A 17114-nucleotide genomic window follows, 5' to 3' on the forward strand; every position below is an offset into this window, starting at 1 on the left:
CAGATGGGGGGTCTCGGAGGCCAATTACAGATCATTTTTTGGGGGTCCTTGACATGAAATATTGAGTGATATATAGGCCTAGAAACATAGGTATTTCAGAAAAGCATAAAAATAAATGTGAGTGCTTCTTCTCCTCGTAGAGACCGCAGGCGCTTGTTTTATCCACCAGACGGTCCAGGCCCGCCACTGATCAGTGCCAGTGAGGCAGCAGCTGCGTCTCGTCATCCGGCTCTCAGCCTTGGCCAAATGCAATCTTAGAAATGCAGACCTCTCCCTCCTGGTGGAGGGCAGGCAGGCAGGCTGATATAAATATGGATTCACCACATGAACATCATCATGCATGTGGCAGCGACAGCGTAAAGCATACCGTACCACCACAACGGTGTCCAGCTGGCCGCTCAACTCTAGTCACATTGAGTCCAGTCACCGGTTCAACTAACGAACGAACTCCTCGGCCCGGGCCGTCATGTGAGTGAAACCCATCTCTCCTTGAGAGCCAAGAAGAAATTAGAAGCCACTTAGCACATAGTACGTCCAGTCCCCGAGAGAGAATGCATGCGACCGAGACGTGTCTCTTCTTGTTGTTAGTAGTGAGGAGGAGGAAGTAATTACATAAGGGGGGGGTATTAACCAGTGTCTTTTTCTTTTGCTGACAAATGGAAGACTGCAGCAGCAGCAGCTGTGACTGAGTGACATTGACAGAGTGCTGCTGGACTGGTGACAGTGCAACGTGACATACTGTAGTGTAGGGAGAGAGGGAGAGAAATGTGAGTGTGTGTGTTTTACAGGCGCTGTACATACTGTGGATTGTGCATTATACATTCACACACACACATTCATACACACCGATGGCGGAGGAAACCATGCAATGCAAGGCACCACCGACCTGTCAGAGTCTTGCTCAAGGACACTTCGACAGACACTAACTCTGGGGACCTTGCGGTTCCCTTCCAGCTGCTCTGTCTGTACCAGCCACTCTCTCTCACCCCGAGTCACTGCCACCTGTGTGCGCACGCGTGTGGCATGTGTGGGCATGTGTGTGCGGCTGTGCGCGCATGTGTGTGTGTGCGTGTGCATGTGTGTTTAAGGGAGAGAGAGAGAAGGCCTACTGCTTCATGAGGAAAAGTCTGACGTTTCTTTTCTGTTGATGCATCAGACTGCATTCATCCATTGCATCCACTCAAAATACTGAAACGAACAGATGGTATGATAATGGCGTGTCATGTTATAGCATGGATTCTGAGTGGTTTTGTAGACATTCTGTATTTCACACAAGCCAACAATGTGTGGTGCTCATGAGTCATGACATTGGAACAGTGGAGGAGGTCTGACAGAGACAGAGACCCAGCAGAGCGTTCCTATCTGGAGAAAAGCTTTGTTTAACACTCGCGGTTCCATTTATACTGACTCTTGTATGCATTAAAATCTGACAATCTAAACTAAAAACAGAGCTGCTATCCCTGCAGCTCATAGCATGATTGGCTAGCCTGTAGGTTTATGTGTGTACCAAACACACACATGATTGGGTAGTTCTGTCCACCCTCTGCGAGTCTGCATGTAAACAGCAGTGTTGGGCTTTTTATACAAGCAGTCATTTAGTAGCCTATATGCTTATGTTTATTATCGTAATAACCCGTCACTTCTCGAAGGCAACAGTAGCCTACTACAGACAATAACAAACCCGCCTCTATAGCTACACTTCCGTCCCCCATTTCAATCTCTGGGACCACCAGACCCATATATGGGTCCATAATAACTATCATTTAGCTGGGGACCCCCTGGAGCCTCCAAGGACCCCTGGGGGTCCCTGGACCCCACTTTGGGAACCACTGATGTGTAGGCTATATGGAGTAACAAATAACAATCTAGGCTATAGCCTACTCCAGTAATAGACAGTATACTCAAGTAAGTACATACTGTACTATTTACTCAATACTGCACTGTACAGTATTGAGTAAATGTACTTTACACAACATCACTGCACGTAACCAACTCATAATCATATTTCCAGTCATACAATGCCATGCGCAGATTAGGCAGTCTATTTATAGAGTAATTCAGTCTGCAATAGCCCCACGTGTCCAACGTTTTCATTGTGAGTCTAAATATAGACGACACACACACACGCACGCACACACTCACACGCTGTACACGCGACACGCCCCCCCCGCTGCCTGCGTCAATGGAATCCCGTGCGCCGCGTGCGTCAAACGGAAGAAAGACGTCCGTGCGTATACCTACGCGGCGCCCATTGGCTCGCGCTCCGGAAAGTTAGTTTCCACCGCCGGGTTCCTCCACCGGGTGTCCGCCGCCCACATCACCATATATGGCGCTCAGACGCGCCCATTCGACGCGGGGATCACCATAATAAAGCGGAGCGCATGGCGGTGGGTGTGTTACTTAACCGTTAGAATTCTCTCTGCCGTGTGTGTGACAGTGACAGTGTGACAGTGTGAGTGAGTTGGAGACAGCCTCTGGCCAGAGGTTATACTCAGCCGTATACGTTCATGTACGTGTTCCTCTCGCGTGGAATACTAACTAAAGACACATTTTTACCTGCGAAGTCCGGATATTTTAAAGTTATCAATCAGGTTGGTGGAAATGAGGTTATTTTTGTTATTGAATGACTTGACAATGATTGTGATGTGTTTAAAAACTGCTGCTAGTGGGTGCTATACTGTTAAAGATGCAGGCTTTGTTTTATTTCCATTATAATAATCCATGAGACATGTATACAAATGCAACATCTATGTTGTAAGATTGGACAGGACAGCTATGGTGTTTCTGTTTTGTTTATATGTGATATTAATTGCATCATTGTTCTTTAGCACATTCAACTGTCTGTAGCTATAGATACTTCTTTGTATTGTCTAATAATGTGTGCAGTGCATTAAACTAAAGCAAAGGTGTTTTTATAACCTATACAACATTATGCAATATCTATGAAGGTTGCATGGCAGGTATAGCTATATTATCTGGGTTATATTTTATAGGCTGTACTAGTATTATATTTGTGTAGCCAGCATAATAACCCCTCAAATGACAGGGCAGGTGTTTGCAAATGTCCTCTATTGTCTTCATCAGACAGGCATATATAATATTAATAATAATAATAATAAAACTTTATTTGTATAGCACCTTTCATGACATGAAATGCAGCTCAAAGTGCTTTACAGAGCAATGGAGGGGGGAAAAAATCAAGGCATAAACATTAAAAAACAAGAGCAGTAGGCTAATGCAGTACAGTGAGGACATGAATAACAACAAATATATACAAATATAGCCTATAAACAGTACCTTATCCTGGTATAGGTGGTTGCCCATGAAGTTCAGAGCTTAAAACTATAATATTTGTGCATGAACAAATTCAACTACAGCAGAAAAAAATAAATAACAACAGGGTTTATTTCATTGAATATTTTTATAACTTATCAATGAACTTGATATGGACCAATTCATAGTTGTTCTATATGACGGTATATATTATCAGATAAAGAAAAGGATACAGTCTCAATCATATACAGTAAGCATTGGCATACTGTACATTCATGCATTGGCTTCCCAGCACACATTATATACAGTACCACAATATCCCCCTGCTTTAGCAGCTAAGCTAGGCCAGTGGTTCCACCAACCCTTTTCATGTCAAGGACCCCCAAATTGACACTGATTAGCCCGCGGACCCTCCATTTGAAAAAATATCCCAGTGACCCCCATAAGAGAAGATTTAAATTTCAAGGACCCCCAGTTTGACATGCATATTATAGTCTACAGTCTACCCCCATGTAATGGCATTTCTATCTCTGTCTGCAGGGACCCCAATTTATATTGTAAAATCAATGTTAATTTAACTCTGAGGGCTGTATTTTGCGTGTCTTAAGTACCAGGTCTTATTCCCTATAACTTGAGTAAACTAAAGACCTGGAGGCGTGATCAATGCTCTTTGGCCACTCAACTTTACTCAAGTTAGGGAATAAAACCTGGTACTTAAGACACGCAAAACACAGCCCTCAGTGAGTGTGTACAAATGGAACCAAATGGACCCGTTATTGTACACTCTCAGAGTTACACAGACCAATAAGGTCTGTATAACTCTCTCCCATAAGGTGTTCCAAACTATATCATTTAGCTGCACACGAGGACCCCCTGGCTGGAACCCGGCCCGGAGCCCCTCTTTGGGAACCCACCGGGCTACTATACCTGAAACCCAATACAGTGTGCCCTCTGGACGGTGCGGCCCGTCCTCCATGTGACTGACAGAGGGTTGCCCTGTTCTGAAGCCAAGGGGCTTTTTACAGACATTCAATAACAGTAATGGTGGCTCGCTGACTGCATGCAGGCATGCAGGACAGACAGCTCCCCATGAAGGTCTTCTGACAGACAGTGCATGCTAGTAAGAATACTATACATTTCTTTACTCCAGTTAAACCCATTCTGACCTGAGATCAGATTCATAATGAGGTTTCCACTGGACACACACTGGTCTGATTATAACCCATTCTGACCTGAGATCAGATTCTAAAAATGTCAGTCGTTCTTCGATTTTTCAAAAATAGCAGACCTACAAGCTCATAGCGCGCCACTCGGTGGCGCGCTATGAGCTTGTAGATCTGCTATTTTTCAATAGCTATAAAGCATAACATGATGCTAACACCAAAAGGCGTACCCGCCCAAAATGGGATAAAGTATATCAAGTAGAAGTATAGAACCAAAAGTAAAAGTACTCATTGTGTAGAAGAAGCAAGTTTAAAATGTAGGAAAAAAAGAAAATAGCTGATCTACAAGCTCGCATTGTGAGCTTGTACATCGCAACGTGATGCGGCGTGAGCTTTTATATCGCTTTTCCACCCCTCACAATTTACTGTAGCCCTACAACACAACTAAGTACTGTATATAGCCTAGAGGGTACGTATGTGCGTGGTGACATCATCTCCACACACGGAAGTTATGCTGAGTGGCAATAAACTACTTTCTGCAGGCCTCGACAGCCCCATACATCCAAAGAGAAGAGTCAGATTCTACAGTATCTGATTGCATTAAATAACGTTAAACTCACTTTGACACTCGATTTCCCACTCACGTTATGAATACAGGCAGGCATACCCTCTATACAGCAGGGCTGCAAAGATTCATCGATTCATCGTAATGGAATCGATTATTCAATTAGTTGTCAACTAATTTCGGCAACTAATCACTTTTTTTTTGTTGCAATTCATCAGACACCATGAGTTGCTATAATTAAATTAAATTTAGTTTGTCTTTTATTTGAATAGCAGCCTAAATCAGCAGCTAATCAAATTATTTTTTGAATGAATTATATATTTGTCTAAAAATAACCTAAAATATATTTTTAAGGTGATAGCTAAATAAGTGTCATAATCTGATTCATCGATTCATCGTTGAAATAATCGGCAGATGAATCGATAATGAAAATAATCGTTAGTTGCAGCCCTACTATACAGTTTAAGTGTGTGTACATGTGTGTGTTGCATAACAATATACTGACATGAATAAGTCCATAAACTATAATCACACCCGGGCCGTCAAATCTAGTTTCAGTTGTTTAACCCATTCTGACCGGGAACCCATTTTGGTGCTAGCATCATGTTATGCTTTAGCTATTGAAAAATAGCAGATCTACAAGCTCATAGCGCGCCACCGAGTGGCGCGCTACGAGCTTGTAGGTCTGCTATTTTTGAAAAATCGAAGAACGACTGACATTTTTAGAATCTGATCTCGGGTCAGAATGGGTTCATCAGACCAGTGTGTGTCCAGTGGAAACCTCGTATGAATCTGATCTCAGGTCAGAATGGGTTAAACTATAATCACCCCCCGTCCGTCAAATCTAGTTTCAGTTGTTTAATTAATTCTCACTGTCCTTCTTCTTCTCTTTTCCACAGAAATGCCCTGCATTCAAACCCAATACGGAATGTTGTCCCATGACAGCTACTTAAGCTCGGACTTCTCCAACCCTGACCTGAATGTGAAGCTGGTAATGGACCTGGGAGGAGTCGGGGGCCAGAAGGACCTGCAGCTGTCCTCCTCTCCGCTGCCAAGCATCAATACCTTGGTGGACGGAGGCTACGTGGGCGACTTCGACGCCTACTCCTGTAAGATCGGCCCCCCTGTGGGCGCGGGCATGGGGGGCGCGGGCGCCCCGTCCAGCCAGCAGTGCGCCGGAGGGCCCGGTTCCTGCAGTCCGCAGCACCAACAGCCCTTCAAGCTGGACGACCTGCAGGTATACGGGTGCTACCCGGGCTCCTTCGCCCTCAGCTACCTGGACGAGACGCTCTCCTCCTGCGGCTCCGACTACTACGGCAGCCCGGTGGGAGCCGCCTCCTCGCCCACCGCCGCCGCCGTGTCGGGGGGCTTCCAGTCGCAGCAGCCCGCGGCCGGGCCCCCCGGGCCCGGCTCCTGGGACTCCCCGTTCGGCCCGTACTCCCCGGCTCCCCCGCCCTGGGGGGTCTCCGACAAGGCCGCCTTGGCCCAGCAGCTCTCCTTCTTCACCTTCAGCCCCCCGACGACAGACCAGCACTCCCCCCTACAGGGGGGTCTGCCCGGCCACGACCCTCAGCAGCAGCAGGGACCAGGGGGGGTTGAGGAGGACCCCTTCTTTGCGTCTCCTCAGCACCTCTCGCCTCTCCACTGCCCGCCGCTCTGCCTCTCGGACCAGGGGGGCTCTCTGGAGCTGGAGGGGAGCCCCAAGGCCTGTGGCCCTGTGGCCCCCGAGGGCCGCTGCGCCGTCTGCGGGGACAACGCCTCCTGTCAGCACTACGGCGTCCGCACCTGTGAGGGCTGCAAAGGCTTCTTTAAGGTACACAATAACACCTGTGAGGGCTGCAAAGGCTTCTTTAAGGTACACAATAACACCTGTGAGGGCTGCAAAGGCTTCTTTAAGGTATTATTAACACCTGTGAGGGCTGCAAAGGCTTCTTTAAGGTACACAATAACACCTGTGAGGGCTGCAAAGGCTTCTTTAAGGTACATAAAACACCTGTGAGGGCTGCAAAGGCTTCTTTAAGGTATATATAAAACACCTGTGAGGGCTGCAAAGGCTTCTTTAAGGTATATATAAAACACCTGTGAGGGCTGCAAAGGCTTCTTTAAGGTATATATAAAACACCTGTGAGGTCTGCAAAGGCTTCTTTAAGGTACACAATAACACCTGTGAGGGCTGCAAAGGCTTCTTTAAGGTACACAATCACACCTGTGAGGGCTGCAAAGGCTTCTTTAAGGTATTATTAACACCTGTGAGGGCTGCAAAGGCTTCTTTAGGGTACACAATCACACCTGTGAGGGCTGCAAAGGCTTCTTTAAGGTATTATTAACACCTGTGAGGGCTGCAAAGGCTTCTTTAAGGTACACAATAACACCTGTGAGGGCTGCAAAGGCTTCTTTAAGGTACACAATAACACCTGTGAGGGCTGCAAAGGCTTCTTTAAGGTATATATAAAACACCTGTGAGGGCTGCAAAGGCTTCTTTAAGGTACACTCAACCATAGACCGGCTCTAAGGCGTGTGTGTCTTGAGAGGAAACAACATGGAGGCAAGCTTTTGCATAAGCATAGAAGGGGAAGCTTGCTGATTGTAACGTGTCACTAAAGAGCTGTATTTTTTTTAAATTTGGGCCTTTTGACTCAAAGGCTTTCAGCTTCCAGGAAGAAACCAAAAATATGCAGAGAGAAGACATATTTGCACATTATAATATAACCACACCTGGGGGTCTATTCGAGTAATGTTAAGTTGTTAACTCCATAGACACATATACAAAACATAAAAGGTATGGTTAAAAAGAACTATGGCACCCCCTCTTTAAGGTACAAAAGCAGCACAGAAGCCACGTCATTTTAGAGGCCACTAAGTCAGAGGTTTCCAGACCTTCCCATGCCTAGGACCCCCAAATAGCCGTTGTCTCTCCATTGCTCAACATTACCATCTGAGCAGCCATCATCGGGGTGAAGCTGAAACAGAATTTCAGAAAATACACAACATAATGTCCTCATTGGGGTGGCGGTGGCTCAGGGGTAGAGTGGCACCGCAAGGTCGCCAGTTCGAACCCTGTGGGCTCCCCCAGAGTTAGTGTCCAAGTGTCCTTGAGCAAGACTCTGAACCCCTGATTGCTCCTGATGTGCTGGTTGGTTGGTGCCTTGCATGGTTTCCGCCGCCATCGGGTGAATTGATGCACAATCTATATGTAAAGCACCTTGGATAAAGGCCCTGTATATAATAAATGCACCATTTACCATATTGTTATTCACACATTAAGCTTATACCCTCTATAACGGAGTCCCTTCTGTCCCGACAGCGAACGGTGCAGAAAAACGCCAAATACGTGTGCCTCGCCAGCAAAGACTGTCCCGTGGACAAGAGGAGGAGGAACCGCTGCCAGTTCTGCCGCTTCCAGAAGTGCCTCGTAGTGGGCATGGTTAAAGAAGGTAACCATTCTGACCTGAGATCAGATCGTAGTGGGCATGGTTAAAGAAGGTAATTATACCATTCTGACCTGAGATCAGATCGTAGTGGGCATGGTTAAAGAAGGTAATTATAGCATTCTGACCTGAGATCAGATCGTAGGGCATGGTTAAAGAAGGTAATTATACCATTCTGACCTGAGATCAGATCGTAGGGCATGGTTAAAGAAGGTAATTATCCCATTCTGACCTGAGATCAGATCGTAGTGGGCATGGTTAAAGAAGGTAATTATACCATTCTGACCTGAGATCAGATCGTAGTGGGCATGGTTAAAGAAGGTAATTATACCCATTCTGACCTGAGATCAGATCGTAGTGGGCATGGTTAAAGAAGGTAATTATACCATTCTGACCTGAGATCAGATCGTAGTGGGCATGGTTAAAGAAGGTAATTATACCATTCTGACCTGAGATCAGATCGTAGTGGGCATGGTTAAAGAAGGTAATTATACCATTCTGACCTGAGATCAGATCGTAGTGGGCATGGTTAAAGAAGGTAATTATACCATTCTGACCTGAGATCAGATCGTAGTGGGCATGGTTAAAGAAGGTAATTATACCATTCTGACCTGAGATCAGATCGTAGTGGGCATGGTTAAAGAAGGTAATTATCCCATTCTGACCTGAGATCAGATCGTAGTGGGCATGGTTAAAGAAGGTAATTATACCATTCTGACCTGAGATCAGATCGTAGTGGGCATGGTTAAAGAAGGTAATTATACCATTCTGACCTGAGATCAGATCGTATTGGGCATGGTTAAAGAAGGTAATTATACCATTCTGACCTGAGATCAGATCGTAGTGGGCATGGTTAAAGAAGGTAACTATACCATTCTGACCTGAGATCAGATCGTAGTGTGGGCATGGTTAAAGAAGGTAATTATACCATTCTGACCTGAGATCAGATCGTAGTGGGCATGGTTAAAGAAGGTAATTATACCATTCTGACCTGAGATCAGATCGTAGTGGGCATGGTTAAAGAAGGTAACTATACCATTCTGACCTGAGATCAGATCGTAGTGGGCATGGTTAAAGAAGGTAATTATACCATTCTGACCTGAGATCAGATCGTAGTGGGCATGGTTAAAGAAGGTAACTATACCATTCTGACCTGAGATCAGATCGTAGTGGGCATGGTTAAAGAAGAAAATTATACCATTCTGACCTGAGATCAGATCGTAGTGGGCATGGTTAAAGAAGGTAATTATACCATTCTGACCTGAGATCAGATCGTAGTGGGCATGGTTAAAGAAGGTAATTATCCCATTCTGACCTGAGATCAGATCGTATAGTGGGCATGGTTAAAGAAGGTAATTATACCATTCTGACCTGAGATCAGATCGTAGTGGGCATGGTTAAAGAAGGTAATTATCCCATTCTGACCTGAGATCAGATCGCAGTGGGCATGGTTAAAGAAGGTAACTATACCATTCTGACCTGAGATCAGATCGTAGTGGGCATGGTTAAAGAAGGTAATTAATTATACCATTCTGACCTGAGATCAGATCGTAGTGGGCATGGTTAAAGAAGGTAATTATCCCATTCTGACCTGAGATCAGATCGCAGTGGGCATGGTTAAAGAAGGTAACTATACCATTCTGACCTGAGATCAGATCGTAGTGGGCATGGTTAAAGAAGGTAATTAATTATACCATTCTGACCTGAGATCAGATCGTAGTGGGCATGGTTAAAGAAGGTAATTATACCATTCTGACCTGAGATCAGATCGTATAGTGGGCATGGTTAAAGAAGGTAATTATACCATTCTGACCTGAGATCAGATCGTAGTGGGCATGGTTAAAGAAGGTAATTATACCATTCTGACCTGAGATCAGATCGTAGTGGGCATGGTTAAAGAAGGTAATTATACCATTCTGACCTGAGATCAGATCGTAGTGGGCATGGTTAAAGAAGGTAACTATACCATTCTGACCTGAGATCAGATCGTAGTGGGCATGGTTAAAGAAGGTAATTATCCCATTCTGACCTGAGATCAGATCGCAGTGGGCATGGTTAAAGAAGGTAATTATACCCACGCCACAGACAGTCACGCCGAACACAGTCACACCTCCTCCTATACCCTCGTAGTGGGCATGGTTAAAGAAGGTAATTATCCCATTCTGACCTGAGATCAGATTCTAAAAAATGTCTTCTACATCCTGACAGTTTTCTGAAAAAGCTATGTTTCTGTGTCAGTCGTTCTTCGGTTTTTCAAAGAAATAGCAGACCTACAAGCTCGTAGCGCGCCACTCGGTGGCGCGCTACGAGCTTGTAAATCTGCTAGTTTTCAATAGCTAAAGCGTAACATAATGCTTACACCAAAAGGGGTTCCCACCCAAAATGGGTTACTTATACCCACACCACAGACAGTCACACCTCCCTTCACGGAACAAATTATGCAAGTCACGGAACTTGTGTAGGTTTTGTCACGTTGAAAACCAAGCACCATGAGGGATGACAGACACGTGAAACCGCGCCAGCTGTATAGAGAGAGAGAAAGCGGAGGAATTGAAATGGACACGAGTCAACGAGGGGCTGTTTTTAAAGTCCGTGAGGGGGTACAGTAAGTACCCCCTCACTCACAGGGAGCCACGTGAGTTGAGTGTTGAGTTCACCATCTCTCTCTTTTTTTCAGTCGTACGTACCGACAGCCTGAAAGGCCGGCGCGGCCGCCTGCCGTCTAAACCCAAGACGGGAGGGACGGCCGCCGAGGCACCCTCCATCACACCTCCGGTCAACATCATCACCTCCCTAGTCCGAGGGCATCTGGAGTCAAACCCCTCCATAGGCAAACTGGACTACTCCAAGGTACTGTCTAAGGCTGACGGTCGCACTGGTTGATAAAAAATAATGAATGAATTGCATTTTTAAGTGCTCAAAGCGCTTTACAACGGTTCATTCATTCATACGTTGGGAGGTGTTGAGTGGTGCCGTGCTAGCCACTCCTATAGACAGCTATGTGTGTGTGTGTGTGTGTGTGTGTGTGTGTGTGTGTGTGTGTGTGTGTGTGTGTGTGTGTCTCTACGGAAATAGTGTTTTGTTGACCATCAAGTGTCCCTTTTGCACAGCCTAACACACACACACACACACACACACGCACAGAGGCCAGGGAGGAAGGCTTCTACAGTACAGTACAGTACAGTACAGTACAGTACAGTACAGTGCAGTGCAGTACAGTACAGTACAGTACAGTGCAGTGCAGTGCAGTACAGTACAGTACAGTGCAGTGCAGTGCAGTGCAGTGCAGTGCAGTGCAGTTCAGACAGGTCTGATTTGTATTATTATAATCTGGATCTTGTGACCAGTGACCATGTGTCTATGTCTATATGTTCTTTGTTTATGTATGTTTACTGTATTTTAGACTAGAGTTCCTAATATCTGCTGTAGCATACAGCAGATATTTGCGACACAGTATATGACCTTGACCGTGGCTCAAGACTTTGTCTGATGACTGCTAGCCTCGGAAACCCAGACGTATGTCCAGGGAGAGAAAAAAAAAAGTCTGGGTCCGAGTCCACTTCAATTCGGCATAGAGTAGCGCAAACATTGCTCACTCTCTGCTGATTTCTGATCGTCTGCACCTTTGTTAAATTGACACACACACTCCTCTCTCTCTCTCTCTCTCTGTCGCTCTAAGTAATTAGTCTCATGTCGCACAGCTGCGCATAGTTTCTCCGAGCTGCCTATGCCATAAAAAGCATAGGTGAGTTCAAGGCTATAGATGACTGCTGGTGGCAGTCTGTGTTAAGATTAGTTGAGCAGCCAATTGAATATAGTATATTATATTAATACATTATTCTCAGTGCACTACAGTGCACAGTAACATCCTTTTGTGTTAACCCATTCTGACCGGGAACCCATATTGGTGTTAGCATCATGTTATGCTTTAGCTATTGAAAAATAGCAGATCTACAAGCTCATAGCGCGCCACCGAGTGGCGCGCTATGAGCTTGTAGGTCTGCTATTTTTGAAAAATCGAAAGAAGGACTGACATTTTTAGAATCTGATCTCAGGTCAGAATGGGTTTCATCAGACCAGTGTGTGTCCAGTGGAAACCTGGTATGAATCTGATCTCAGGTCAGAATGGGTTAATAAAGCGTAGCAGTGGCGGCCATGTTTTGGTGCCACAGAACGAAAGCCCGTTCCTTTTGCGTTGGAGAATATAACGGTTCCACGTCCGCTCGCTTTGCTCCTTACAGTACAAGGAGATAGACGTGGACCTGTCGGAGAAAGAGGACGCCAGTGACATCCAGCAGTTCTACGACCTCCTGTCAGGAACCATGGAGGTGGTGAAGAAATGGGCCGAGACCGTCCCGGGGTTCACAGACTTCTGCCCCGAGGACCAGGAGCTGCTGCTGGAATCCTCCTTTGTGGAGCTCTTCATCCTTCGCCTAGCATACAGGTTAAAAAACACTATATACTCATCCTCCTTAGCCTAGCATACAGGTTAAAAAACACTATATACTCATCCTCCTTAGCCTAGCATACAGGTTGGCCCCGTTAAAAAACACTATATAATATACTGCTACATTCATGTGGAGCTCATGCTTTTGTCCTCAAAGTAACTTCATCCTTTATGCCAGGCTAAGGATGAAAGGATGAAGTTACTTTGAGGACGAAACCATGAAAAGCACTAAGACTTCATGTCTACATCACCGCTCCTCCATTTTCAATTCATGAGAACATTTAAAGATCGACGTACAAATATACACTTCTATGAATAACAGGAAATTAGGAATTGCACATGTTTTGTTGAACTCCCGCTGGTGTTGTGAGTGTGGACATTTAGGAATTATTTAGATTTAGGGTATCTACCGTATCTCGAGACATGGCCATGGCATTTCAGGGGGTCCCCAGCCCCAAAACCCCTTGAGAACCCCTGCTGTGTAGACTACAGCACTGGTCATCACGGGGCCAGTCGATACTAACCCCATGCGACCGTGTCTGTTCTGCATCACAGGTCCAGTCGATACTAACGCCATGCGACTGTGTCTGTTCTGCATCACAGGTCCAGTCGATACTAACCCCATGCGACTGTGTCTGTCCTGCATCACAGGTCCAGTCGATACTAACGCCATGCGACCGTGTCTGTCCTGCATCACAGGTCCAGTCCGGAGAAGAACAAGCTGATCTTCTGTGTCTGTTCTGTGTCTGTTCTGCATCACAGGTCCAGTCCAGAGAAGAACAAGCTGATCGATACTAACCCCATGTGTCTGTCCTGCATCACAGGTCCAGTCGATACTAACCCCATGCGACTGTGTCTGTCCTGCATCACAGGTCCAGTCGATACTAACCCCATGCGACTGTGTCTGTCCTGCATCACAGGTCCAGTCGATACTAACCCCATGCGACTGTGTCTGTTCTGCATCACAGGTCCAGTCGATACTAACCCCATGCGACTGTGTCTGTCCTGCATCACAGGTCCAGTCGATACTAACCCCATGCGACTGTGTCTGTTCTGCATCACAGGTCCAGTCGATACTAACCCCATGCGACTGTGTCTGTTCTGCATCACAGGTCCAGTCGATACTAACCCCATGCGACTGTGTCTGTCCTGCATCACAGGTCCAGTCGATACTAACCCCATGCGACTGTGTCTGTTCTGCATCACAGGTCCAGTCCATACTAACCCCATGCCACTGTGTCTGTTCTGCATACTAGGTCCAGTCCGGAGAAGAACAAGCTGATCTTCTGTTCTGTGTCTGTTCTGCATCACAGGTCCAGTCCAGAGAAGAACAAGCTGATCTTCTGTTCTGTGTCTGTTCTGCATCACAGGTCCAGTCCAGAGAAGAACAAGCTGATCTTCTGTTCTGATCTTCTGTTCTGCATCACAGGTCCAGTCCAGAGAAGAACAAGCTGATCTTCTGTTCTGTGTCTGTTCTGCATCACAGGTCCAGTCCAGAGAAGAACAAGCTGATCTTCTGTTCTGTGTCTGTCCTGCATCACAGGTCCAGTCCAGAGAAGAACAAGCTGATCTTCTGTTCTGTGTCTGTTCTGCATCACAGGTCCAGTCCAGAGAAGAACAAGCTGATCTTCTGTTCTGTGTCTGTCCTGCATCACAGGTCCAGTCCAGAGAAGAACAAGCTGATCTTCTGTTCTGTGTCTGTCCTGCATCACAGGTCCAGTCCAGAGAAGAACAAGCTGATCTTCTGTTCTGTGTCTGTTCTGCATCACAGGTCCAGTCCAGAGAAGAACAAGCTGATCTTCTGTTCCGTGTCTGTTCTGCATCACAGGTCCAGTCCAGAGAAGAACAAGCTGATCTTCTGTTCCGTGTCTGTTCTGCATCACAGGTCCAGTCCAGAGAAGAACAAGCTGATCTTCTGTTCCGTGTCTGTTCTGCATCACAGGTCCAGTCCAGAGAAGAACAAGCTGATCTTCTGTTCCGTGTCTGTCCTGCATCACAGGTCCAGTCCAGAGAAGAACAAGCTGATCTTCTGTTCCGTGTCTGTCCTGCATCACAGGTCCAGTCCAGAGAAGAACAAGCTGATCTTCTGTTCCGTGTCTGTCCTGCATCACAGGTCCAGTCCAGAGAAGAACAATACTAACCCCATGCGTCCGTGTCTGTCCTGCATCACAGGTCCAGTCCGGAGAAGAACAAGCTGATCTTCTGCAACGGCCTGGTGCTCCACCGCATGCAGTGCATCCGTGGCTTCGGCGACTGGATCGACTCCATCATGGACTTTGCTCAGAGTCTCCATCGCATGAACCTCGACGTCTCCTCCTTCGCCTGCCTCGCAGCGCTCGTCATCATCACTGGTGAGAGACGCGCGCGCGCACGCACATACATACGCAACAAGCTCAGTTTCATTGTGACTGTTCCATTATTAAAGACCTGCAGGCCGATTCTACAAATCCTTTCTAAACCAGGGGTTAAAAAATACCCCACACCCCATGAAGTCGTGAATTTGTTTTACGCATTCCTATAAAGCCAATATTTGGATGACCGGGTCATCAGTCAATAGTTAGTTAGTTTGTTAGTTAGTTGCTGAGACAGTGAGGTCTAGCCAACACCAACTCGGGATTCCTGGATCTCTGCCCTCCGCGATTTCCTTTCCAACATCAGGTTCTTAATTGAGCTCCTCAGTGTTGTCAGCCAAGCTGTCGCGCCGCAGCACGTCTACATATATAGGTGGTACGCCTCTTTCCCCTCCTGGCTTTGCCCTGGGGGTTGGCTCCCATATAGGGTCAATTTACTTCCCTCAAGTTCTGCCAGCCTCTTTGTCCGTGACCCGTGGTACGGTAGGTCCCCATAGAGGTCCACATTTCTGATGCATCAGTCAATAGGAGACTCTTTGAGTCCTACCTACCAAGACTCCGCCGGTCATCAAAAACGATCATCTTTTGTGTGTGCGAACTACTCCTTTTAAAGGCATTTCCATGGATATTAAACGAAGCACGCGTTCCGTTCTCACTGTATATGAATCCCTTTGCTTCCCCTCAGATCGCCACGGCCTGAAGGAGCCTCGGCGGGTGGAGGACTTCCAGAGCCACCTGATCACCTGCCTGAGGGAACACGTGGCGAGCGGAGGCGGCTCGGAGGCCGGCGTGCGCCCCCAGCCCAACTACCTGTCCCGTCTCCTGGGCAAGCTCCCCGAGCTACGGACCCTCTGCACCCAGGGCCTCCAGCGGATCTTTTACCTGAAGCTGGAGGACCTGGTGCCCCCGCCGCCCATCGTGGACAAAATCTTCATGGATACCCTACCGTTCTGAAAGGACAGACACAATTCCCCCTTAAATAAGGGGAATCATTTTAAAGGGGAGGAATCCCAACTTTTGCAACGATAAACTCACAAAGGGAACATTTTGTGTGTGTTGTCAGGTCTTCTGAACTCTGTTTTGTGAGATGATCTGCTTCGTCGGTGGTGTCACCACGTTTTATCCCTTCGGTTGTGTGCACTTAACCCGACTCTCCGCCAGATTGCGGCAGTACTGAGTTCACCCGTTCACCTCCTCCTCCCTGCATCTGGGATCTCTCAGGCTAGAAACGATGAACCCGGAAGCAGCGAGACAAAAATATCTGATATCTCCATAAGTCTCGCGTTGATCCCACCTCTAGCGGCCGCATACAGCCTCATATCGCTCCTCTAGCGGCCTCATACAGCCGCATATCGCTCTTCTAGCGGCCGCATACAGCCTCATATCACTCCTCTAGCGGCCTCATACAGCTGCATATCGCTCCGGCCAAAAATTGGTCCGGAGTACATCGTCTCTGCCCGAGAGATCCCAGACTCTCCCTTCTACTCTAGCTGGCAGAATGCAAATGTTGTCCAGCAGGGGGAGTGGTTCTACCAGGCTAGTGTGCAACTGGCAAAGGTCCGACTCCAGTGAAATTAGCCCCTCCCCAAGCCGCCCGACAGGACAGTACGGTGATTAGTATTATTGCCGTCACCTGGGGTGGCTCAGTCGTGTAACTTTGCCGATGTTAAGCTGTTGTGTTCAACGAAACAGCCATGCAAAGAACACTGACATTTTGGATTGGCATTGTTTGGACAATCAGCTTTTTGAGGTACAGGGTTTAGCGAAGGGCTAATTCACTGTAATCACACAGCGGCCATTTCTTCTCTTACGTCATGTCGTGTCCCCTCCCCCCCCCACTCCACTGATTATGACCTGCTATAGTACAGTATAAGAGAAAATTACAGA

The 17114-nt window shown here is 46.8% G+C and overlaps 1 protein-coding gene across 1 annotated transcript; it reads left to right on the forward strand.

Annotated features, from left to right (window-relative positions):
* Positions 1-2440: 2440 nt before the first annotated feature.
* On the forward strand, positions 2441-16189 carry LOC308329294 (putative nuclear hormone receptor HR38). Its single transcript, XM_080783535.1, has 7 exons — positions 2441-2591; positions 5901-6814; positions 8306-8435; positions 11107-11279; positions 12671-12873; positions 15049-15227; positions 15913-16189. The coding sequence occupies exons 2-7, from the start codon at positions 5903-5905 to the stop codon at positions 16179-16181; spliced, it is 1866 nt and encodes a 621-aa protein (XP_080639661.1). The 5' UTR covers positions 2441-2591; positions 5901-5902; the 3' UTR covers positions 16182-16189.
* Positions 16190-17114: the final 925 nt, after the last annotated feature.

This window comes from Protomyctophum bolini, assembly GCF_963924005.1.
Source record: "Protomyctophum bolini genome assembly, chromosome: 2".
Taxonomy (NCBI): Eukaryota; Metazoa; Chordata; class Actinopteri; order Myctophiformes; family Myctophidae; genus Protomyctophum; species Protomyctophum bolini.